This window comes from Pygoscelis adeliae, unplaced genomic scaffold, assembly GCF_000699105.1.
Source record: "Pygoscelis adeliae isolate BGI_AS28 unplaced genomic scaffold, ASM69910v1 Scaffold87, whole genome shotgun sequence".
Classification (NCBI taxonomy): domain Eukaryota; kingdom Metazoa; phylum Chordata; class Aves; order Sphenisciformes; family Spheniscidae; genus Pygoscelis; species Pygoscelis adeliae.
In genome coordinates, this window is record NW_008825098.1 from 5,243,126 (window position 1) to 5,268,070 (window position 24,945).

The 24,945-nt window shown below is 34.2% G+C and overlaps 1 protein-coding gene across 1 annotated transcript in view; it reads left to right on the forward strand.

Moving 5' to 3' along the window:
- The window catches only part of SEC24B (SEC24 family member B), a 45,745-nt gene extending 22,031 nt beyond the window's left edge, over positions 1-23,714 (forward strand). Inside the window, 18 exon segments of the mRNA XM_009327065.1 lie at positions 870-1,054; positions 2,231-2,333; positions 3,257-3,383; positions 4,005-4,114; positions 7,207-7,319; positions 8,799-8,917; positions 9,281-9,336; positions 9,654-9,860; positions 10,500-10,623; positions 11,270-11,428; positions 11,876-12,049; positions 12,733-12,843; positions 13,997-14,172; positions 15,806-15,943; positions 18,113-18,217; positions 19,362-19,454; positions 21,107-21,210; positions 22,476-23,714. Of these exon segments, the coding sequence (XP_009325340.1) occupies positions 870-1,054; positions 2,231-2,333; positions 3,257-3,383; positions 4,005-4,114; positions 7,207-7,319; positions 8,799-8,917; positions 9,281-9,336; positions 9,654-9,860; positions 10,500-10,623; positions 11,270-11,428; positions 11,876-12,049; positions 12,733-12,843; positions 13,997-14,172; positions 15,806-15,943; positions 18,113-18,217; positions 19,362-19,454; positions 21,107-21,210; positions 22,476-22,590 (2,319 nt within the window). The 3' untranslated portion in view covers positions 22,591-23,714.
- Positions 23,715-24,945: the final 1,231 nt, after the last annotated feature.

Below are 24,945 nucleotides of genomic sequence, written 5' to 3' on the forward strand. Positions count from 1 at the left end.
CAAAATTCCTTACTGATCTGAGTGTAGTAACATAAGTTAGCATATAATATCCAGGAATGCTTTCACTGTTATGTAGGTAATGTAAAATATGACCTGGAGGAAATGTTTTTTTTTTTTTTTTTTTTTAAGTTGAAAGACTTAGCTTCATCTTCACTTTAATGCGAGATGGAGTTAGGCTCTTTTCAGGAGTACGCAGTAGAAAAACAAAAACCAACAGTTACAAGTTGCAGCAAGTGAAATTCCAGTTGGACATCTAAGGAGAAAATTCTTCAGAATGAGAGTGTGGAAGCACTAGAACAGATTGTGCTGTGAAACCTTCAATCCTTAGATATTTTCAAAACTCAGTTGGACAAGGCTATGAGCAACCTGATTTAACTTTGAAGTTAGCCTTGCTTGAGCAGGGGGTTGGACTATCAGACCTCAAAGGTGCCTTCCAACCTAACCTTTTCTCCTCTTCTATGGTATTTTGTTTTGTTTTAATTTAAAAATAAATACATAAAAGCAGTTTCTCTAACTTGGAAAAGTTACCTTATAACATCTTTGAAGAGGGAAAAAAAATTGTCAGCCTTTCTAGTAGCTTGCTTTCTTCTGTCTGGAAAGCTTGAAGGATTATGTGTGACTTCCAGTTTTGATTTGTATCATGAATTTGAATTTTGTCCAATGATACGTATTTGGAAGGTATGTCACATTTGTCTTAGTGTTTTTAAATTTCTACTATACAACTCTTCTCTTGTTTGTTTGGGTTGTTACTAACTACTGCTGTATCTTTTTTTAATACATGTCTGGAAGAATTGGGATTATAAGATTTAAGGTCGTTATTTAAACATGATTGTGTGTTTACCCATTTGCAATGCTCTTACTTTTTTCAGCAATATCCAGGTGTGAACCAGCTGTCCTCTTCCGTAGGAGGGTTAAGTCTACAGCATTCTCAGCAGCCAGAAAGCTTGAGACCAGTAAACCTTACACAAGATAGAAATATTTTGCCTGTATCTTCAGTTCCAGCACCTGTGCCTAACTTGAATTCTGATCTTAGGAAATTAAACTGCAGTCCAGAGTAAGTGTACTGTGTCTAGAACAGCATCTTACATTTTTCAGTGACTAATAATTATTTAAAGTGTCAAAAAATGTCTAAACTGACTCCTGACTCTAACTCTTTGTGAAGAGCTAATATAACCCCTTTCACTTGAAAATAAGTTTATCGTCTGCATCCTTACACAAATGTTGAAACTGTCCTGCCATCAGAATACATTATATGCAGTGTGAGTGTAGCTCACTTACATTAAGAAACCTGCTTAATCTTTGCCTTGTTTTATCCATCTAAAAAAAAAAATTATTAATAAACACCTTGATGTTATGCAGTACATTTCATAGAATATTTTTGTAATACTGCATAGGATTTTTTTCCAGAAAATTATGATGATGATGCCTAAACACACTGAATAAACTGTGAGTATATTTTACTGAGGTAATCCTGCAATCATGATGTATCCTTTCACCTCTAATTAACATTAGGTAGTATTATCTTCTATCCCAAGTCAAGTGCAGCTAGGTACAATGGAAATTGCTCTCCCGCAAAGATCTTAATTCTAATTCCAAAAGAAATTTTATTCATCGCCCTAAATTAACTCAGCTTACTGCCCTAGTGAAATGCATGGTCCCACCAGAAAACATAAATCAGAAAACTGGGGGTCTCGAAATCATTCCTGGGTGTGGAACACTTTGGACAGCACTATTCGTGCATTGGGTTTTTTTAGTGCCCTTTATTTAGCTTTAAGTCCGTGCTCCACTTTACATACACAAAAGATTTTGACTCTCTCAGTATTTGAGATCCTTTTCTACTGTTTTCTTATATAAATATTACTTTCTGAGAACTAGTAAATACTGTATTCCTCCTTTAGTTCCTTCACCCAAAAAATCTTTATAATGAATAAAAAAATACATCATTTTACATTGAGCATTGTACCTAAAGCAGTTTTATCTCTTTATTGCAAGTTCATTTTGGTATACTTGTGTTGCTGAACTACTAAATTGGGGAGCGGGGGAGTATTGTATTTTTGTTTCTTTAGGAGGCTTTTTAAATCTCTTTGATGCATTAATTTTGTTTATTAAATCAGCTTTGTAAAACCTAGAATTTCTTAAATTTCAAAATTCTTTAAAATCAGGTGTTAGCACAATGTTTTTAACATGTTTTAAAATTCATTTTCAACACAATGTTTTTATTTCCTTTCAGCTCATTTCGATGTACATTAACAAATATTCCACAGACACAGGCTTTGTTAAACAAAGCTAAGCTTCCTTTGGGTTTGTTGCTACATCCCTTCAGAGACCTAACGGTAAAGTAGCTTACTTCTCTTTTTAGTATATGTATTTAGTCCATATGCATTTGTCCTATTTTTGTTCAAACAATAAAATATACTGAACTGTAAGTCCTAAATTTAACAGAAGTAGCAAAAAATTGTTTGGGACTTAGGGAGGAGGAGGGGAAAAAAGCCTTGAAATTGCTACTTCATTGAAATTCATAAGGGAAAAGCTTTGGACAAGTCCTTCAAAATTTTTTCCTTATTGTTGGAAATCTTTGCCTGTGGCTCTCTGAAGCCCTGAAATACTACTCTGTGTGTTGGGCTCAGAACTGTCAGATACCTCTTGAAAAGGTGTTTACAGTGCCCTCTTGAAAAGATGTGCTCGTGTTGAATGTATTACTGGCATGATAAATGCTGTCAATAGAAGGTAGGCACAATGTAAGATTGAAGCTATGTTCATAACTGTTAAGCAACTCCTCTCCATCTAATTTATTTGTATTTACGTAAAAAGGTGAATAAGTGTCTGGTATGACTTTTCTTCATATAATGTGTGTTCTTTGTTTAAGATCTGCTGTCTATCATATTTAGTCACCCAAAGTTGTCCTGTCTTTTATAAGGACATAGTTATTATTTATAATTTATTATTTAATTAATATATTAATTATTATTTCTAATAACTATGTAATTTAAAGTAAATTCCTTAAAAATCTTATTACATCTTTGATTTGTGAGATTGGATTAAGACAATAATTACATATTTTTTCTTCTGGTTTTAAAGGGGAGGATATTTTTAATAGGCATCATTATTACTCTGTATGAAAACGAGCTAAAAAGATAAAAGGAAGGATGATAGAATATCTAGTCTTACTGAGCTTTTGTACACTGTACTGCATAGTAATGTTTTCTATAAAATGTATTACGTACCTTTGTTACAGCTTTCCATTGTTTCTTTTTAGCAATTACCAGTAATAACATCAAGCACAATAGTGAGGTGCAGATCCTGCAGGACATATATCAACCCTTTTGTTTCTTTCGTTGATCAAAGGAGGTGGAAATGCAATCTGTGCTATAGAGTTAATGATGGTAAGTGTTTTGTAGCAGATGCTTGCATTTATAGAATCTCTTTCAAGTATTTGCATCATATCAGTCCACGGGATACTTTAGATCAAAATGTAGATTAAAATGGCAGTGTTCTTAAGATGTTTTTTAAAATCTCTGGATCATAAGTCAGATGCACTGTGCGTTTTCTGAAGCAAAAGGTTGTTTGCAATTTCTGGGAGACTAAGAAAACGTAATCATATTGTGCTGCTTACTTGTATAATGAAATCAACTTTCTCCATTGACTGCTGTTGCAATATGCAAATGGAAACATGACAGCTAATACTGTCTGCGATCCAGGCCAGAGGTTATGAGAAACAATACAGATTGAAGCTTGTTGTGAAATGCTCTATTTGCATTGCTGTTTTAAAGTTGGGGAAATATTGCTGTTTAAAATAAACCTTCTTTTATTTCCAGTTATTTCACTTTGATGTTGCTTGGGATACTTGAAATGTTCCTTCGTTTTACATATCCTTAATGTGAATTTTTTCTGTTGTTAGTGATAATTGAAATATGTCTGCATTAGTTTGCTTGTAGCTGCCATAATGGTTTTTACTTGCTGACAAATATATAAACTTTTTTTTGTGGAAAAAAATTGTTTTGTAGTTCCTGAAGAATTTATGTATAATCCTCTGACGCGATCTTATGGAGAGCCTCACAAACGGCCAGAGGTCCAAAATTCTACAGTAGAATTCATTGCTTCCTCGGACTATATGGTAAAAAAAAAGTTTTCATGGGAACCTGAACAACAATTGCATGTTAATACAAATACGTTTGAAATTAATGTTGCATATTGCTCCAATGGTGTCTATTAATTCTCCTGTGAAGGTCCTCTTAACACCAAAGAATAGTTAAAATTCATATTTATTTTGAATTTTGGCAAATGTAGATATTCAGAGGCTTGTCAATTAAAGGCAATTGCAATGTGTGTAATCGTCCAGTGTAGTTTAATGTGGCATAGTCTGGTTTGAGTCTGATGCAATGTGGCTTCTGGCTTTCTCCCTCATTTTGAAGAGGTTTTGAAAGACCAATAATGGAATAATGAGAGAATGAAGTTGGGTTCAAATTTTCAGTTAGTAATTGTGACAGAAACGATTCTAACTAGGAGTCAGCCTACAATTGCTGTGATAGTAGTCTTGTCTCCAAGAAAGATAAACAAGGCCTGGGAAAGGGCCCTGTTCATAATGACATTATTAACAACAGGAAAAATAAATTGTTCTCTTGTCTTTGAATTGAAACGCTGTGGCCAAGACATTTGGCAATGAATAAATACAGCTTGTTACATGGTTGGGAAAAGGATGTAGGTAGAATATTTTAACCCCCTTTAATGGATCGCATTGTCCACATCCTGAAAGAACAGTGGTGTTTTGAAGAGTGAATTCCATATCTGGCATCAGTGTGTCATGTTTGAGTTGACTGTTGGAAGGAGAGACTAAAATATCCAATTTCTGTTCTGAAGCATAACATTGTATGCTTATTACAAATGGGAATTATTAACCACTGGGAATTGTGGTTAAGTCTATCTGCGTGACTCTTAGTAAATCAGTTTTTATTGCATAATGTTTACCTTGCATTTTTCTAAGTATTCCCTTTTCCCACTTCCCTTTCTAATGACTACTCATTTTTAACACTTCCTTAAATATGATTTTTGAACATAATTATTATTTATTTAAATAATATATTAATTATTATTTATAATAACTATGTAATTTAAAGTAAATTCATTAAAAATCTTATTACATCTTTGATTTGTGAGATTGGATTAAGACAATAATTAAATATTTTTTCTTCTGGTTTTAAAGGGGAGGATATTTTTAATAGGCATCATTATTACTCTGTATGAAAACGAGCTAAAAAGATAAAAGGAAGGATGATAGAATATCTAGTCTTACTGAGCTTTTGTACACTGTACTGCATAGTAATGTTTTCTATAAAATGTATTACGTACCTTTGTTACAGCTTTCCATTGTTTCTTTTTAGCAATTACCAGTAATAACATCAAGCACAATAGTGAGGTGCAGATCCTGCAGGACATATATCAACCCTTTTGTTTCTTTCGTTGATCAAAGGAGGTGGAAATGCAATCTGTGCTATAGAGTTAATGATGGTAAGTGTTTTGTAGCAGATGCTTGCATTTATAGAATCTCTTTCAAGTATTTGCATCATATCAGTCCACGGGATACTTTAGATCAAAATGTAGATTAAAATGGCAGTGTTCTTAAGATGTTTTTTAAAATCTCTGGATCATAAGTCAGATGCACTGTGCGTTTTCTGAAGCAAAAGGTTGTTTGCAATTTCTGGGAGACTAAGAAAACGTAATCATATTGTGCTGCTTACTTGTATAATGAAATCAACTTTCTCCATTGACTGCTGTTGCAATATGCAAATGGAAACATGACAGCTAATACTGTCTGCGATCCAGGCCAGAGGTTATGAGAAACAATACAGATTGAAGCTTGTTGTGAAATGCTCTATTTGCATTGCTGTTTTAAAGTTGGGGAAATATTGCTGTTTAAAATAAACCTTCTTTTATTTCCAGTTATTTCACTTTGATGTTGCTTGGGATACTTGAAATGTTCCTTCGTTTTACATATCCTTAATGTGAATTTTTTCTGTTGTTAGTGATAATTGAAATATGTCTGCATTAGTTTGCTTGTAGCTGCCATAATGGTTTTTACTTGCTGACAAATATATAAACTTTTTTTTGTGGAAAAAAATTGTTTTGTAGTTCCTGAAGAATTTATGTATAATCCTCTGACGCGATCTTATGGAGAGCCTCACAAACGGCCAGAGGTCCAAAATTCTACAGTAGAATTCATTGCTTCCTCGGACTATATGGTAAAAAAAAAAGTTTTCATGGGAACCTGAACAACAATTGCATGTTAATACAAATACGTTTGAAATTAATGTTGCATATTGCTCCAATGGTGTCTATTAATTCTCCTGTGAAGGTCCTCTTAACACCAAAGAATAGTTAAAATTCATATTTATTTTGAATTTTGGCAAATGTAGATATTCAGAGGCTTGTCAATTAAAGGCAATTGCAATGTGTGTAATTGTCCAGTGTAGTTTAATGTGGCATAGTCTGGTTTGAGTCTGATGCAATGTGGCTTCTGGCTTTCTCCCTCATTTTGAAGAGGTTTTGAAAGACCAATAATGGAATAATGAGAGAATGAAGTTGGGTTCAAATTTTCAGTTAGTAATTGTGACAGAAACGATTCTAACTAGGAGTCAGCCTACAATTGCTGTGATAGTAGTCTTGTCTCCAAGAAAGATAAACAAGGCCTGGGAAAGGGCCCTGTTCATAATGACATTATTAACAACAGGAAAAATAAATTGTTCTCTTGTCTTTGAATTGAAACGCTGTGGCCAAGACATTTGGCAATGAATAAATACAGCTTGTTACATGGTTGGGAAAAGGATGTAGGTAGAATATTTTAACCCCCTTTAATGGATCGCATTGTCCACATCCTGAAAGAACAGTGGTGTTTTGAAGAGTGAATTCCATATCTGGCATCAGTGTGTCATGTTTGAGTTGACTGTTGGAAGGAGAGACTAAAATATCCAATTTCTGTTCTGAAGCATAACATTGTATGCTTATTACAAATGGGAATTATTAACCACTGGGAATTGTGGTTAAGTCTATCTGCGTGACTCTTAGTAAATCAGTTTTTATTGCATAATGTTTACCTTGCATTTTTCTAAGTATTCCCTTTTCCCACTTCCCTTTCTAATGACTACTCATTTTTAACACTTCCTTAAATATGATTTTTGAACATTTTTTTATTTTTATTTTTTTACTTTGTAGCTTCGTCCTCCTCAGCCTGCGGTATATTTATTTGTTTTAGATGTGTCTCATAATGCAGTGGAGGCTGGATATTTGACAATAGTCTGCCAGTCATTGCTGGAAAACCTAGACAAGTAAGAATATAAATGACCTTTTCAAATTAGCTGATGTGTTGTTATGAACAATACTAACCTACAGTTTTGCAGAAAACTTGCATATAGTGTTTAAACATTCTGTGCCTAGAGGACAGAAGTTCTGTTGCCCGAGATTCTGAAATGCAACTTACATGTCTAAAAAAATAACCAAAAAAACCAAACCACCAACTAAGCAAAAAAAACAACATCCCCCAAAAAACAGCTGTTGAAGCAATTTACATGATGAGAGCTATCTTCCCTGCCTGTGATTAAAGGATAATTGACTTATCTGGAAAGAATATTTAGCTGTAACTTTTAACAACACGTTGATTGTACAAACATCTATAAAGTGTGCTCTTCCCCCCTGCTAAGACCAACAAAAATAACTAAATTGCAGAGATTAAATTGGCTGGTTCTTGCGCTGAAATGGCTGAGGTGCTGCATACTGGAATGTTGTAACCGCTAGTGTGAGACTGCCTAGGTGAATTGTGTTGTCAGTTTGGTTTTTTAGATCTAGCTGTGCCGCTTTCTATCTGTTCTCATTTTTTGCACAGGCACAGCATGTATGGTATTGCTGGCAGTGCTTTTTGAGGGAGGGTTGATAAACTTCACTATGTTCATGTCTTGAAAACTAACTTGCATCCTGTTGGAGGCCTCACTCTGAAAATTGTTTTCTACAAGTTTTTCTTAGGAAACTTGATTTTAATTTCTGATAAAGATACCAACAGGTATAATAAAATTCTTCACTTACATTTATTGCATTAGTCTTTCTTTGTTCAGAAACATGCTAAATTATTTTAGGAAAATTCATAAAATCCCATGCAAAGTCTATAGGAAAATCAGTACATCCAGTTAACTTATATATCCAGATGGTAAAAACAGTATTTGCCTCTATTGGTTTTGTTCACCGTCATGGTTTTCAGCACTTGCTGATGTTTTATATTTTGAGAAATCCCGTTTAGTTTCTCTTTTTGTATTTTAATGCCATACATAGGAGTATGGTCTGCATGAGAAATAAGTGTTGTATTGTAGAGACATTGGATTTTGGTTTAGAGCTGTAAGTACTCTGTAACTACATTAGTAAATGGGGTTTTTTTTAATTATGAAAGAGCAGAATGCACTATTTTCTTTTGAAGATCTGAGAAGGCTGCCTTCTTTCACGTGTCGGTGTAAGGTTTAAATGAACCTACTAAGTTCTCTCTTGGAACAAAACGTCAATATATTAGTGAGTGGTTATCTGTAACACTTAGTCTTGCAAACTGTAGCATTATCCCAGCTTTTCAGAAAATACTGAAGAAATATTGCTTGTATTAACGCTTCAGATCTCCTTTCTGTTGTTCTCCCTTCACCCCTGTATACATGAGCTGAGTTTCTGCTAACATGAGCTGAGTTTCTGCTAACATCAGCAGGAGCTGTGTGTATGTACGTGTCCCGAGAGAGAAATTTAGGGCTTAATAGTTTTATTTTTTAATGCTTCAGGCTGCCTGGAGACTCGAGAACAAGAATAGGATTCATAACGTTTGACAGCACTGTTCAGTTTTACAACTTGCAAGAAGGTTTATCTCAGCCTCAGATGCTGATTGTCTCTGATATTGATGGTAAGTAAAAAGAAAATGGAAACTAGATTTTTGAGAAGCTACTTTTTTCCCCAGAAGAAAGATTAGACTCTCTCAAATATTCTGGTATTAGGTCAATTTTATTGAATGTATAGGGAATATATTTTTTTAAAAATAATCTTACACTAACTACAGAATAGGTGGTGTTTAAAAAGTGAAACTCAAATGTTAATTTTGCTTTGAATAAAACAAGGTTTGTATAGACTGTATTACTCTCTCTAATGTATATATCAGAAAAGTAGACTGTATTTCCTGGTACGTATAGCAGTGGGCAGTGAAATGTTTTGTTCTATTTTAATGTTATTTTTTTCTTTAATAAAATGTTTTTTTCTGTTCTCCCTACAGATATCTTTCTACCTACACCAGATAGTTTACTTGTAAATCTCCATGAAAGCAAAGAGGTATGATTGCTCAAAATATATCATTGAGTTTAAAGAGTTAAATATTCAAAATAGAGGTTCCTTTTAAACTTTGAATTCAAGCCTATCTTCGTAATATGTAATTGCAATGCTACTTTTTAATTGTAGAAGTATTAAGTGTTGTTTGTTTGCATCATAGTTTTTACAGTTATGACTTTGTTTTCCTTAGTGTGTTGAAACTAAGCTGAAATATTTGGTACTGATTTTTCCACTTCAGTTATGGCAATACAGCTTTTTAGAAATAGCAGAAAATCTCAAGCTTGCAAAATCTCATAAACACCTTTCAATCTGTTCTGCAGCTGATAAAAGATCTATTGAATGCATTACCAAATATGTTCACCAATACAAGAGAAACACACAGTGCATTGGGCCCTGCTCTTCAGGCTGCGTTTAAACTGATGTCTCCAACGGGTGGTCGGATATCTGTGTTTCAAACTCAGTTACCATCTTTGGGAGCAGGGCTTTTGCATTCAAGAGAAGATCCCAATCAAAGGTCAAGCACAAAGGTACAAAAACTTCCTTTAATACTCATCTCATGAGACTAGGGACTGGCCATGTCTTTCTGACTTGCATAGTTCTGCAGATCAACTCTTGGGTTTTGTTTATAGCAATTCACTAAATTTTAATTATTCAATGTCTATGTGCATTTAAGGTCACTGGTTTATACATATATGTGTGGTATTACTTGTTTCAAAGTGCATGAGCTGTCTTTCAGGCCTTTGGTCCATAGCTTTTCTTGGCAAGCAAAAGAAGCTGCAAATATCTCTAACTCAGTTAATATCAACCTGGGTTTTGAACCAAAGTGTGGATATGTTAAACTGTAGACCTAAAACATGATTTCTTGTTATTTTTAGGGCCTTGTAGTTTACAGCATCTAGTAAGTGTTACATAGTTACATGAATGTTTATTTGTATGAGAACGTAAACTTCCTTGAAAGTAGGATCATAACTGCTTGTAAATACGAACTAAAAGAAAATGGAGCATAAGGAAAATAACTTCTACAGGTGGAAATGCCTATAAATTATTGCTTAAAGGAAACTTCCTTATGATACTTTGCTACTGAATAGTATGTCTTTTGTTCCATGGAGTCTTAAGAGAGCATGGTCGTTGTCTTAACTCTTTCCTGTATAATTTATTCACCAAAGGTGGTCCAGCATCTTGGTCCAGCAACGGATTTTTATAAGAAGTTGGCACTGGACTGCTCAGGCCAGCAGACTGCTGTGGATTTATTTCTCTTAAGTTCACAATATTCTGATCTAGCTTCTCTTGGTAAGGAGTACCTCATGTATGCATTCCCTCTTTCCACATTGTTGCCTGTTGCCTGTCTTCGGAAGCACAGTCTACTTCAGGAATTCTTAAATCATGTAAATCTTTTTGCACTTTTGTAAATGCAGCTAATGCTGCAAAGCAATTGACTCTGAGGTTGATAGCAGTAAAGAACAGGAGTATTGGATTGGTGGTATCAGACAACCTATTCTGGGATTCACAGTTGTAAACAAGAAGGTACTCTCCTGCTCAAGAACAGAAAACAGCCAGATGGCAAGGAATTAAAAAAGTTCATCACAGGGGTAGAACAGAGTTCTCATCTTTCAGTATTAAACCAAGATTTGTCTCTGCGCGCACACTTAATTTTGCCTCTGCACCATTAAATATTTCTGCGTGCACTCCTGTCTTAGCTGCCAAAGGTAGCATGCTTATTGAAGTAAGTGTATAATTAGATAATTGTGTATTGGGGGTGACTTATCACTGCCTTCAGTGGCCTGAGTCTGGGCCGGTTCTCGTTGTCTTACAGATGTGGGACGTATGAAGAAACAGGTGAACATAGATGTGACTGGCAGAAGGTTGGACACAATTTTTGTGTCCTGATTTCATGTTACGGTTATATGTCTTAACTATATCTTTTCTTCCTTCACAGCTTGCATGTCCAAGTATTCTGCTGGATGCATCTATTACTATCCATCTTTCCATCACAGTCATAATCCTGCTCAGGCTGAAAAGTTGCAAAAAGACCTTAAAAGATACCTTACAAGAAAGATTGGATTTGAAGCAGTTATGCGCATAAGATGTACAAAAGGTATGTTTTAAATACTGATTCATGTGGAAAAGTTGGTGTAAGCATGTTAACTATCATTTTGAATGTGCTTAGTCTTTAGCAACGTGAGATTTCAGGTTATTTCTCTTTCACTGAAGAGTAAGATAGTTGCCTTCTTTATGTAAGTTATGTTAGCTTTTGCCATTTGGTGTTTTGTTTTGTTTTTTACTTAAGATGGCACCATCTCACTTCAACTAAGTTGACATGTGTAGTGTAAGGGCATTGTTCAGTTTGGAGTGTTCAGAATTGAACATGAACTCTACAGGATCATGCTGAAATGTCTAATGATTCACATAATTGATTCTGCATGATAGAATAAATATTTTTACTGTTTTTTTAAACGTAGCTTGAGGGCTGTGGGTTTTAGTTATTGATACTAGTTTTTCATGCTGTTTGAACCTCACTCTGAATTATTTAATCTGCTTCTAGGTCTTTCAATACACACTTTTCATGGGAACTTTTTTGTACGATCTACTGATTTATTGTCCCTTGCCAATGTCAATCCTGATGCTGGGTTTGCAGTACAAATGTCCATTGAGGAAAGTCTGACTGACACATCTTTGGTTTGTTTTCAAACAGCTCTTTTGTATACTTCCAGCAAAGGTAAATAAATTCAAATGAATTGGCCACTGAGCTTTTTGGTTCTTTTTCTAACATAATGTTTGTATAGTTAGTTCCACAGCCTTTTGTTGTTCTCTATACCCTAAGAGAACCTTGTCAAAGCTAGTGAGCTTAGTTGGCAGTTAATCGAATAATGTAAATCTTTATAAACTCTATTTTGATGGGAAAATGTAATTTATCTCTGTCTTGCATAAAGTTGGTTCAGCAAGATTCCTTTACTTAAAAGGCATACCATTGTTATAAGCAATAACATGTTTGGCACGCACTTTGTTGAAAATCACAGACCCGTGATGGATTGGAGCAAGTCGCTGGTACACTGGGTGGGCATAAAGAATAGCAGCTACTTTCTGTTGTGGAAGGTGCCACAAAATTTTGGGATGGAAATCAACGTACTTCATTTGTAGGATCAAGAGACTTATTGTGGATGTTATAAGCTAGTTTGTGTTACGAACTTGTGCTGATTCATAAGTTGAGTGCTTTAGAGCGTTGCAGAATTTGAACAGGTTAAGAGACAGGAATGGGAGGTAGTGCTACAGCAATTTCTTGACTGCTGTGTTTTTACAAAATAAGTGCATCTTAGATGAGAGGAGATATGCTGTAATGACTGAATTTGTATACCTCTACCAGGAGATACTGCATAATGATTTCTACTTTTTTTTAATTAGGTGAACGTCGAATTCGAGTGCACACACTTTGTTTGCCTGTAGTAAGTTCACTGGCTGATGTATATGCAGGAGCAGATGTACAAGCAGTTGTGTGCCTCTTGGCAAACATGGGTGAGTACAGACCAGGAAGATACAAAACGATATTTGAATGTTCTTAATTTTGGCAGCTGTTTAAATGAAGTAGTGAATGAAACCTTGGTATTGTAGAAAAAGGCTGGAGTGGAGCACACTGAAGCCTGAGAATACAAAAGATGACAAAATCAAAGTTATACCAAAACTATTAACTGAAATATTCCTTAGTCGGAATAGTTGACTTTAATCTTTTAAAAGGAGCCTTCTTACATTGTTCTCCAGAGTTTATTAAAGGACAAAGAATCATAACACACTTGGATCAAAACTCTCATTTTTGTATCATCATCATAGTTGTTATCTCAAACTTTAGCATTCTAGGATTACTTAAGGAACAGAGTGATTCAGTTTAGTGAGTTGCTGGAGGCTGAAAGGGAACTTCTGACAACAGTGTATCTGAGATATGCATTAGTTTTCTATGTTTCTATCTGTTGTTGCTAGTTTGAGGATTCTTACTTATCCCCTGCCTATGGGTCATAAGTAGCCATTTCATAGACTGATCTCTGCCGTTGAACGTGTATGGCTCTGCAGCATTTTAGTATATCCTGTGTTGTATATTAATAGTCAAATAAATTAAAGAAATAAATAGTACTTCTGTATCTCGTCTTAAATGTGCATTCAGTCCAGCAGGTGGCTTCCTCCAACCAAAGGATTTGCAGCCCTTTCTCAGCAGAGAAAGATGAAGCTTTATTTACACTAATCATAATTATGCCACTGAAATAATGGAAGAAATTACTTGTGGGGGAAAAAAAAAGATCAAAAATAACTGCTGCAAATCTTATCTTGGAAGTAGGACAGCAGAGAGTTTCAGCAATAGCTAAGTTATTTGTATAAGATTTAAAACAGGATTTATATTTAGTCTTGAGTATATACCGCAACTTTAAACAATTTTTTAAATTCTCCAAGCGCAGGAACTAGAGAGCGGAGATCAGCCACACTGTATTTCTTAAGCATCATGAAAGTTGAGTTTCTGTATGGGCAATCGTCTTATTTACTCCTAAAAAAAGTTAGGACCACAGGTGTGGTTTTTTAAAAATCCTAAAATATCACCCAAAAGCACAACTAATATTTTCAAAATTCAAGGGAACGAATGAGGCCAACTCTAGTAACTTCTTGTATCCTTCTAACCCAACAGCTGTGGATCGCTCAGTTTCATCTAGTCTTTCAGATGCAAGAGATGCCTTAGTTAATGCCGTGGTAGACTCCTTGGCAGCATACATGTCAACTGCCTCAAATCTGCAGCAGTCCATGCTGATAGCACCAAATTCCCTCAAGTTGTTTCCACTGTATATTTTGGCCCTTCTCAAACAGGTATGTATAATCTAGTGGATTAATGTTTGCTATTTAATTCATTGTTCCATTTGAGGAATTCTTCAGCTCTAGGTCAAGCAATGTCTGCGCTTTTCTAAAATTATGAAAATTGGATTATCCTCTTTGAGCTTACAGGACTTTCGCATAAAAGACGACCATGTTAGCTTATTTTAAATGATTAGTGCCTGAACAGTTTATTGGTTAATTTGATTTTGAACTTTTTATAATAAATCTTGTCTTACTTTGTTTTACAATTAAAACAAAAATATATATATTCTAACAATTAGCATTTCTCTGATTTTGGCAGCTAATTAGTGTTGCCCATAAAGATTGTTGGAAGCCACTTATTAGTACTTCTTCAATTTTATTTTATGAAGAAAAAAATAAGTCAAATATTTTTCAGTGCATGTACTTTCTACTTTAAAGTACCAAGAAGGAAAATGAGTTTCCATGGAGATATCATGAAATCTATTGCAGAAACTAAAGCGATATAGTTTAAAGTTCACATAGAAGTAGTTACTACTTTTTTATTTATTTTTTTTAATATCTTTGTTTGTATTACCAAACATCATACTTAAAAAGAGAACTTACTGCAGGGTTTTATCATCAATAAATCTCATACCTTAGAGATTTTCACGTCTGACAGTTCTTTGTTTTCTTATCATGAATAAGCCTTTATGTAAGTTTGGTAAGAAATCCAATCTTAATAACTTATTTTCTTTGGCTTAGTGATTACTTTGGTCTCTAATGTACTGATTAGGACTTCTTGGGTAGTTGCATAAGTAAGGCAGTTAATGGTGGGGAAAAAACAGACCATTTATTATCAAGAGGATCTGTGTAAAAGACAAGAGTGGCTGAGAAAATAAGTTGTTTAGGGGTTTTTTTTTTATTACCCTTGTTAACAATAATGAAAAAGCCTAGGATATAGAGAAACCAAAATGCTTGTGGCAGCCATGGAGAAGAGGACTTGATGGACTTAGCTTTATTGAAGAAGTGAATATGAACTTTGATTACAGGAATATTCCCCGTTGAATAAGAATATGGTGCTTATTCCGTTGTGTTGCTTCTAACAGCGATTGCTTACCGCTTGCTTCTAAAGGAGATCTGAAAAATCCAGTAGGAGAGTTCCAAAATAAATTTTATCCTATGAGAGCCTAGTTTCTGCTCTAAAACATGAAAGTATCTTTCCCTTCCAAAGCTTTTCCATAACACTTAATTCTTACTAGTATAAAATCAGAGTTAATCTTATCCACAGAAGTATCTTTTTTGAACTCTGCTAGGCTCATATCTTCCTATGATATCTTGCATTGGTGAGTTTCACAGGGCAGTAACATTCGTCAAGAATAAAAATGAGAAATGCTGGCCCAATCACATACAAATTTTACACTAAGTGTGGGGGGGATTTTTTTTATTCTCCTTCATCTCATCAATAAGGAGGGAGAATGGATTAAGTTTTAAAAGGTATTGTATTCAAGTTGTATTTGACCGAGATTCTAATGTATGTCAACAAGATACATTTCTTTACAAAAGCTTTGCCATCTTTGCTTGACGCTTTCAAAAAACCCGAAATACACTGTTTAGATGTGACATAAAATACAGGATTTATTTGAGTAACAATGCTGTTCTCTTGCAGAAAGCATTTAGAACAGGCATGAGTACACGCTTGGATGATCGCGTATATGCCATGTGCCAGATGAAGAGCCAGCCTCTTGTTCATTTGATGAAAATGATACATCCCAACTTGTACAGAATAGATAAGTTGATTGATGAGGTAATGTATGAAGCCTGTTTTATAACATTTTCTAGTTTTAATGATCTGTTAAACCTGATGTTGTCCTGCAATAATTTAAAGTTGTTACCGTAATGTAAGCTAAGCATTTTCCATAAGTTATAAAAAAAAAAAAAATCAAGAAAAACACTTATTTTCAAGTTTTGAGTTGCAAGTACAGTAGTGTGTTATGAGCAGAACTGTGGTTTTACTTTACCTTGTTTCAGTGACCACAGTAATTCCGTGTTTTTCTATTATACAAAGAAAGCAGAGAAGGTTGTATGCATTGGAAATATCTCCAGTGTGGTTTTGTGTTTTAGAACTGTCCGGGGGAAATGGATGAAGTAGATTTGGTGGAGGATTCTAGGTTTTGTGTACTGAAACCAGATAAAGTTGCCTGCAATAACAAACTTCCAGTGGTTTCTCAGACTGATGAGGATGAAACAGAATTGTACTTCTAGATGGTCATGATCAGGCTGAGGAAGTACTTCATGTATGAAACCAGGTTTTATTAGTTCACCTTTTTACAGAGGTAGCCTAGGAAATGGATGCATTTTTTAATAGTAAGAAGTAAGATGGGATTTTATTTAAGGTCAAACTTAGTTGTAATTGCAAAAATAAGTTGGCTTTTTAAGTAAGTTTTCATAAGCTTGTTAGTCACTGGCTTTGGAAAAGTATATGTAGGAGTTTGTCTTTAAGTGTCATACAAGATTATATGGTAACCTGAGTAGTTTCTCTGGCAGTTGGTATTGTTCAGTGTGAGCTATTTATAGTCTCAAAGTTTCTTTAAGGTATTTCAAAAACTCACATACGCGAGTCTAAACTCAGTGTTCTTCAGTGGAATTGATTAGTTAGTTTTTTTTATACTTCCCTCCCCAGTATTTGAGAAGCCAACTTCTTCAACTAACTTTAAGTTTTTTGTGGAACTTATGCTGAAACACTATATTCAGTATGTGAATGCTGTAAAGAACCAGCAGTATCTTTGGGAGATCCAGTTTTATTAGCAAAGGATTTCAGATCAGTTATTTCTGGTAGAATAATACAGAAAATAGGGCTTATTTGACCTACTGAAATTAATTGACAAACCACATTTTAAATCATGTAGCAGAGTGCTAATCTGCTATTTAGTACTACTTCAGTTTAAAGTATTTGTGACAGAGGCTGTTCTTAATTCTTGTTTCCTTAGAAAATTCTATCATATATATTACAGAATTTTTAAAAATGTTTTTGCTGGTTTTCTTTTCTCTTAACACTTGACTCTTGAGAGCATTTGGTAAAGCTTGGAACTTTCCCAAGTGGAATTCAGTAGCTTAATATTCGTCATTATGTATAAATCCCAAAAAGCTTCTAATCTATTGCATTATAGATTAGAATATGGAATTTTTTAAATAGTGATTTTTTTTTTAATAATTTTTACCATGTGGAGGTGAGCTTTGTCTCTAGACTATTTTTTCCCTACGTTATTTGCAGAATGCTTCACAGACTCTTAATAGATATTCAGCCTATTTTTGTACTGGAGGGGGAAGTAGCTTTACTCTGAAAATACTGGGGGTTTGGGGTGGTTTTTATTGCTTTTGTTTGTTTTTATTGCTGGGGAGGAAGGGGGGGGTATTTTTTTAATAATGTCACTGCTAACAGACGGGTTGTTTAATCAGATCAGTCATAGTGCTCTGTGGACAAACCTATGTATCACTTCAGGCAGGATTTAAATCAAGGAACTTTGTTACTTGAATGCAGTAAAATAGTGAACCCTTATAGGGAGTAGAATTCGATGTTTTTCTCCTCTTGCAACATTTCTAGTGAAGTTGAATGCAATGAAAAAATCTGTGGAGGTTGTTTGTAGAAAATTTAAGTGTAAACACTAGAATCCTTTTGAAAGTTTGGCATCTATAGCATGAGAAATGTTACATACACAACTTAAATGAACTTGCATTATTCTTTTTTAGGTAATAAAAAATTTATTTAGCTTTATTTAGCCTTTAGGCTAAGCAACATTCTAGAATTGTTTGAACATAGTCATTTTAGGCTTAACATGGCATTTTGTTAACATGAGAATCCTCAAAATTTTGCTAGAGATTAACAGTGTTTTTTCCTGTTTTATTTTACCTGGTTAAGACTGAAAATAGGATTTGTTTATATTTTAGTGTTATTGAGTATTGTTTTTTGTTACAGAGTACAATACACGTAAATGACAGAGTTGTTCCTCAGCCACCTCTTCAGAAGTTGTCTGCGGAGAAGTTGACAAGAGAAGGAGCTTTTCTTATGGATTGTGGTTCAGTAAGTTACCAGTTTCACACATTCCATTTTTTTCTTAAAAAAAAAAAAGGCAATTTATGCTGAATTATTAAAAGTGGTTAACTGTCAACAATAACAGTGTAGTGAATCAGCATTCCAGGTAACCTGGCAGTAATCTGTGTTCCAGTGAAAGACTTTCATATTTTGATCAGAGGAGTATCTCTGATATTGCATATTAAGGCTTCAGAGGTTAATTTTTTTCATGCTGGACTGATCAGAATATACCAAGAGTTCACAGCAAGGTGGTGGGTTTTTTCTGGAAATAATGGATTCCCATTTTCCAAAATTTCTCTTAATGGTTATTAAATTGTATGTACTACAGTCTTTCTAACAAAGCACTTCTCATTGACGCAGGAACCTTCTCAGTTATGCACAAATACAAGTGGTTTTATGATTTGTGGCTTGTGTGACATAAGAGTTGCAAGAGTGAGGGAATTGTGGGGAGTGGACAAAATCTGTAGATACAGTTTAAGGTATTCATAGAAATTATACTAAAACACACTTAATTGGATAAAGTATTATGCCACTCGAATAATGTGATAAAACATTATGCTATTCTAATGGCAGTCTAAAAAGTGCTTTAAACCTTTAAACTTTTAGCTTAACCTTAAGTTAAAGTTAACTTAAGCTTTTAAACTCAGGGGCTGAGTGTGAATGTCGAACTAGCTTGTGTCTCCAGATGTCCGAAATAATTACTGCAATGTATTTTCATAATTGATGCTTTACTATGACTTGTTTAGATTGGGAAGTCAGTGTGCAGTAACTGACACAGTGGTGTGACTTTATAAAATTTTAGGTTTTTCATTTTAGGGAGGTAACGTGGGAAGTTAGTGTATTAACTGTTCCAATATAGATGTGTCCTGCATCCTCATTCTTTCAGTATTTGCATTCTACCTGTATTTTTTTTTACATTTAATGATCTTATTCCAAATGCTACCAATGTATTAATAAGTAAATGTACAAATAATGAATGTAAAGATGTATATATGAATTGCAACTGGAGCTCTCAAGTGATTCATTTGAATGAAAGTTATTATTCTGGTATTATTCCAATTACGTCACCACTTGTCTCGTTCTCTAAAATGTATGCAAGGCCTTTACTAAAACCGATTCTGACTTCTTGCAGATTTTTTACATTTGGATTGGAAAAAACTGTGATAACAACTTCATAAAAGATGTCCTTGGATACCCAAACTATGCGTCAGTACCACAGAAAATGGTAGGTGTTTTAATGAGCTGTGCTGTATAGTGCTTACATTTGGAATCTATATTTAATCTATTTTTTCTGCATTTTCAGTCTTTAATTATGTAACTATGAATTAGGGGTTTTTTACTGGGTACCTTCTAACCTCTTGCCAGCTTCACAGGAGACAGACAGAAGTTGTCAAATGCTTTCAAGGAAAGAACGTAAACATGTAAACTTTGGCATTCATGGAATGCCAAAAAATTGTTCTATGACATTACTGCTTTTATTATTTTTATGTAAATACATGGGGGCTCACAAGACTAGGATGGCATTTCATAGAATGAGTATGAAAATTATCTATTCAGACATGTTATCTGTTAAGATTAGAGTTATTTTATTGATATCATGGTTTTCAGGAGAGTTGTGTTCTCCAAACCTGGTGTAAGACACCAAGTCTATGGTATGATGTGATAGGCCTCTAAGTAAAGGGTAAGAGTTAAGTTTTGCTCATCTTCCAAGCCCTTGGATGTGTGTTTTGGTTGGTGGAGGGGTTTTTATGTTATAACCTGTACCTATAGTCTTGTGCGTGAAACAGAGCAGCAATTAAAGAGAATACCCCTCTTCTGTGGGTAGTGATTCCAAAATGTCAACAAGTGGCGGGTAAGAATGGACCCTTTTGAGACACTCCAGAAAGTTCAGAATCGGATGGTTATATTCAGATAGTACCAAAAATGCGTTAGTCGTTGTAGAAACACATAGGAAGATATTTCCTGCTTATAAAGCTTGCATAGTATGAAGGGGGAAAGTAAGTGACAAGTGGTAATTATAAGAACAGGTTAAGAGCAGTGAGCTTTAAGACTACTATAAAATTGGACTGCTTGTTCAGAGTTTTGTATTTCGGTTGTATTACCAATTTAAAACTGTTCCCTCTGATCTGCTGGTGCTAAGTATTAGTTGACAGAGTTTTCAGGAAGAACTTGGATAAAGGAAGGATGATAACTTTTTTTAGTGGTTATATAGCATTTATTATAATGAAAATGAGAGAAAAAACTAACCAAAAAAAGTTATCTCTGCTTTTAAATTATGTCTTCCATTTATTTATTACAAAGGTAGCAATGGAACTACGTTTAAATCTGTAATTAATTCTTTTACGTCATATTAATTGTCTTAAAAGGTTATATCGGTCTAAGAGTTGGTATATTTAGCTCAGTGAATGGCTCAAGTTTTTTTAATTCTGTTTTTTTCAGCTCATTCCCCAACCAAGTAGTCCAGTATAATCTTTGCATTGAAATTTGCTTACAGTTCAGATTTCACTTCTTCATGTTTTGTTCATCTTTTCAGTGATGCAAAATGCAACATGTAGGAACTTGATTGACAGGGGAAGATAAAGGCAAGAAAACCACAACAGCAGCATTTTGAAAAGATGACTTTTTAAATTAGCTTGCTTTCTAAAATCTTTTGCACTTCAAAGGCAGTTTAAGTTCAAGATCTACTACTTCATACAGAACAGATATTACTGAATTTTTGTACTTTATGCTAAAGAAAAAATGTGTATATGTAATCCATGGTTGGTAATTTCTTAATAGAAATTGTGGCTTGCGTCATGTTATGATTATCGGGATCTATTTTTTTTAAATAATTTTGATAATAAAAGATGATGACTTCTTCCAATTACCTTCAACCAGATGCAGCTTCCTGAGGTAGATGCACTTTCTTCAGAAAGGACACGATCTTTTATATCTTGGCTTAGAGACAGTAGACCTTTAAGTCCAGTTCTTCAAGTAATAAAGTAAGTATTTCTGTTAGATACTGAGTAATTATTGGCAACTTGTTTTTACAATTTCTAATGGACACTGGTGAAAAGTGGGAATATCTGACCTGGAAGAAACTGAGTAACATCCTCTTTCCAGTTGATATAGTGCTGTTATCTAAAATCCCTTAGCAGCAAAGGTCATCTTTAAATCTAGTGCAAATTCAGTTACTAATAATTTTATTGGTAGGAATTGGTTGCATGTTTTTATATTGTTAAGAATATACTAACGCAGTGGATATCCTTATGATCAATGGGGTTAACCAGGTTAGTTTGTGGTATAGCTTTTATAATTTCAATACATGCATATAAAAAAAATTCAAGTAAGGTTAATAATCTGTAGGTGGTTTAATAACGGTATGTATTTGTTACTGAGCTCCATAGGAGCGCAGTTGATTTATGACATACGAGGCAAGTTCTGAAACCTTTTCAAGCCATGACCCGCTTACAGAAGTTTAAATTCTGTAAAATGTTTATACTTGAGTTTACATTTGTCTTCTCTAGAGTACTCGGTTTACTGAGCCTGATGGGAGATCATGTTTTAAAGAGAGTATGATGACTTTCTTACTCAGATAAATAATGTTTAAATATAGGAGTGAAGCTCTTCAGCTGTTGGCGTTGTGGCTGCTGCTTGAATTGCGAGTACTGCTGAGAGACCATAGTAAATAGCAGAGGTTTACTGCACACTGTACCATACCAGTACAGAGGACTGCGCCCCAGCAAATATTTGCTGTGTCCCAGCAAATTTTTATTGGGGCAATAATTTTGGATACTAGGTCTTTGATGTGTTTACCTTCTTTGTTCTGTTGCCAAATAAGAAAAACTGGGGAGGGGGATTGAGATTACGTGTAACCAGAGATGTAAACTTCCCAGTTTTTTAATCTTTATCAGGATTTAATTTAACCCTTTCAGAATTCATTGCCACTGGCATATTAACTTCTAAAACAAAATAATTTTTATGTTTCCTTTCTTGTGTTTCTACATATATAGCATATCTTAAATGCTATTTCACCCACTTTTCTACCGTTTTATACTTCTTAAAAAGATGCTGTTGTTTGATAGCATATTACAAACTTTAGGGTTTTTTTTCTAAACTTTGGATTATTTGCAATTCTGGTATCTTTGGACTGAATTTAGACTCGAAAAGACAGTAAGCAGTTCATTAGAACTTATGCCTCTGCTTGAATTTACAGTGGATTTTTTGCTCAATGTTTGGACTAAAATACCTTCCTCTCTTCTTTCAGAGATGAGAACCCTGCCAAAACAGATTTTTTCCAGCATTTAATTGAGGATCGGACAGAAGCAGCTTTCTCATATTATGAATTCTTACTTAATATTCAACAGCAGATTTGTAAGTGAACAAGGAATAAATAGAAGAAGAATCCTGACTTCAGATAGAAGCGTGGACTGAGAGAAGCATATGGGAAGTTACAAAAGTGGATACTTATTCTTCACAACATACAGTGACCAGCACTGTTTTGGAAGCTTTACAGCTAAAGAAGTATACATGTCCAAAAGAATTTTGCAGATTTACTTCAGTCCAAAAGTGCTAGGAGTGATGAAGCTGTTTCACTAGTAAACTTTAAATAGGTTTATACACATTTCCAGTTGTGCAGCGGTATGGTGCTCTGTTTATTGCAAGCTGGTGAATTTATGTAGCTATGTGGGATAATATTTCTTAACGAACTGTACAATTCGGTAAAGCCTTTTTTCTTACATTTATTATAGTAGCCCTTCCAGATCCAAATTCTTAACAGAGATGTCAAAGGGCAGTGCTGTATGTTGGTTGTTTATATGAATTTCTTTTTAAAAGAAATGATTCATATTTACTAAAGACTTCAGCGAATTCCCTGTGAAAGTTGTAGAGTTTCAGTAAAGTACATCAATTGTAGAAACAAAATATATAATGTACATAAGTATTACATTTGTAAAGAAAATGTAAAAAATGTAACTAAAAAAAAAGACTTAGCTCAGTGTGCGGAATTGTTGAGTGCTCAATGATGAATTGTTTTGTCCCAGGCTAGACAATGAAGTTGGCTATTAAAACATGCTAAAAAAAAAGTATCCATGTAGAAAGAACACAGCTGCTTCTTCTGTTAATTTTAGGTGAATTTATTTATGATTGGCTTACTAATTAAAAATATTTTGCTTTATCATGTGTTTTTATATTTATGCAAGTATAATCTTTTTGCAGCTAAACTCTTGCTGAACTGAATATTGAAGAGAACATGTTTACCACTTTATTTCACAGACCTCTGGAAGGGAGGGGAAAACACTGCATAGTCTGAAATGAGCTATTGATATAAAGTTCCTAAACTCCTTCTTATGTATTATCCTAAAGAAGGCATATCTGTTAACCTTGTTTTACGTTTTGTAAACTACTGTAGTCTTGGTCCAGGATTCTGTAACTTGTGTTGTCTGCCATTTAGAGTAAGCATGGGTAATCACTCACACTTGATTGGAATTCTGCTGTGATCTAAAGGGGGAAAAAAAAAGGGGGGTGTAAAAATTAATTACCTTATATCAATGGAAGTAAAGGCTTTGAAATGTCAAAATTCAAAATGTAATCACACTGTTGCATCTTTCTGAAACCTTGTTCTTACTAATGTTTGGTAACTCAATGGTTTGGGCTTTTTGATAGATTTATCCCAGATTTTTAAATTTGGTTGTTAAGTTGAGATGGTTTTGGTTTGGTTTTTTTAGAGGCACGTTAGAAATAATTCATAAAGCACAATCACTCATACTTACTATCCTGAACTTTGTTTATTTGTTTGGTTTAATGAAATGTGACTACAATGAAATAATTAAGTACAAAAAAGTAAATGAATTAGTATGATTACATTTTATTTTAAAGTAGCCTTGAAAATGCTAACATTGCATTTTAACTGCCATGTCCCCTGAATCAAACAGTCAAGAAAAAAAGTACTAACTATGGATTGCAAATGCTTTAAAAGCTGCTCTAATTAATTTCTGCGAGTGGTGTTATTCTGCATGTTAGCACAAACTCGTCGTTTGGAGAAGATACCTTATAAGTTAAATTTGTGTGTTGTCCTTAGCTAAATGTGTTTAAGTTACCCAAAGATTACTTAAGAGAAACTTTCCATTTAGTAAATTAATTTATCATGTAATAAATGTCTGAGGCGATGCTGAATGTTGTCCCGAAATCAGACCTCCAGGATTTCTGTACTTGTTTGTAGATGAATTTGCATTGGCTGAAAGCTAAGTGCTGCTGAAGTGGGGTATCTTAAAAATCATTTGTAATGGCAGAGATGAGGAGAGCATCTTACAATTTTAAATGCCCCATGATAGATGCTTCTGACTCGTGAGCTTGGTATTGAATATCTGGGAACATACTATGCCATGATTATTTGCAACGTATTCTGTGAAATCATTACTTAAAGCTTTATTCTTCTATGGGTTTTGTATATAAAATTATGAAAAATACATCTTGAGAGCTATTTGTTCAGTAAAATCATTACACGGCACAGAGAATCTAGTTATTTTTTACTGATTACAGAGCACTAATTAATTTAGTTTAAATTTTACAAAGACAGTCTCGTAGAGCTATCTTGAATTTGAAACATCTCAGGATTTAGTGTTTTGAACATTAGAGGCATGGCAAAAGTATCTAAAAGACAGTTTTACTTACGATGGTTTGGATCACCACTGTACCAGAAGATACACGCCAGAAGATGAATCCCTACCAAGGGATGC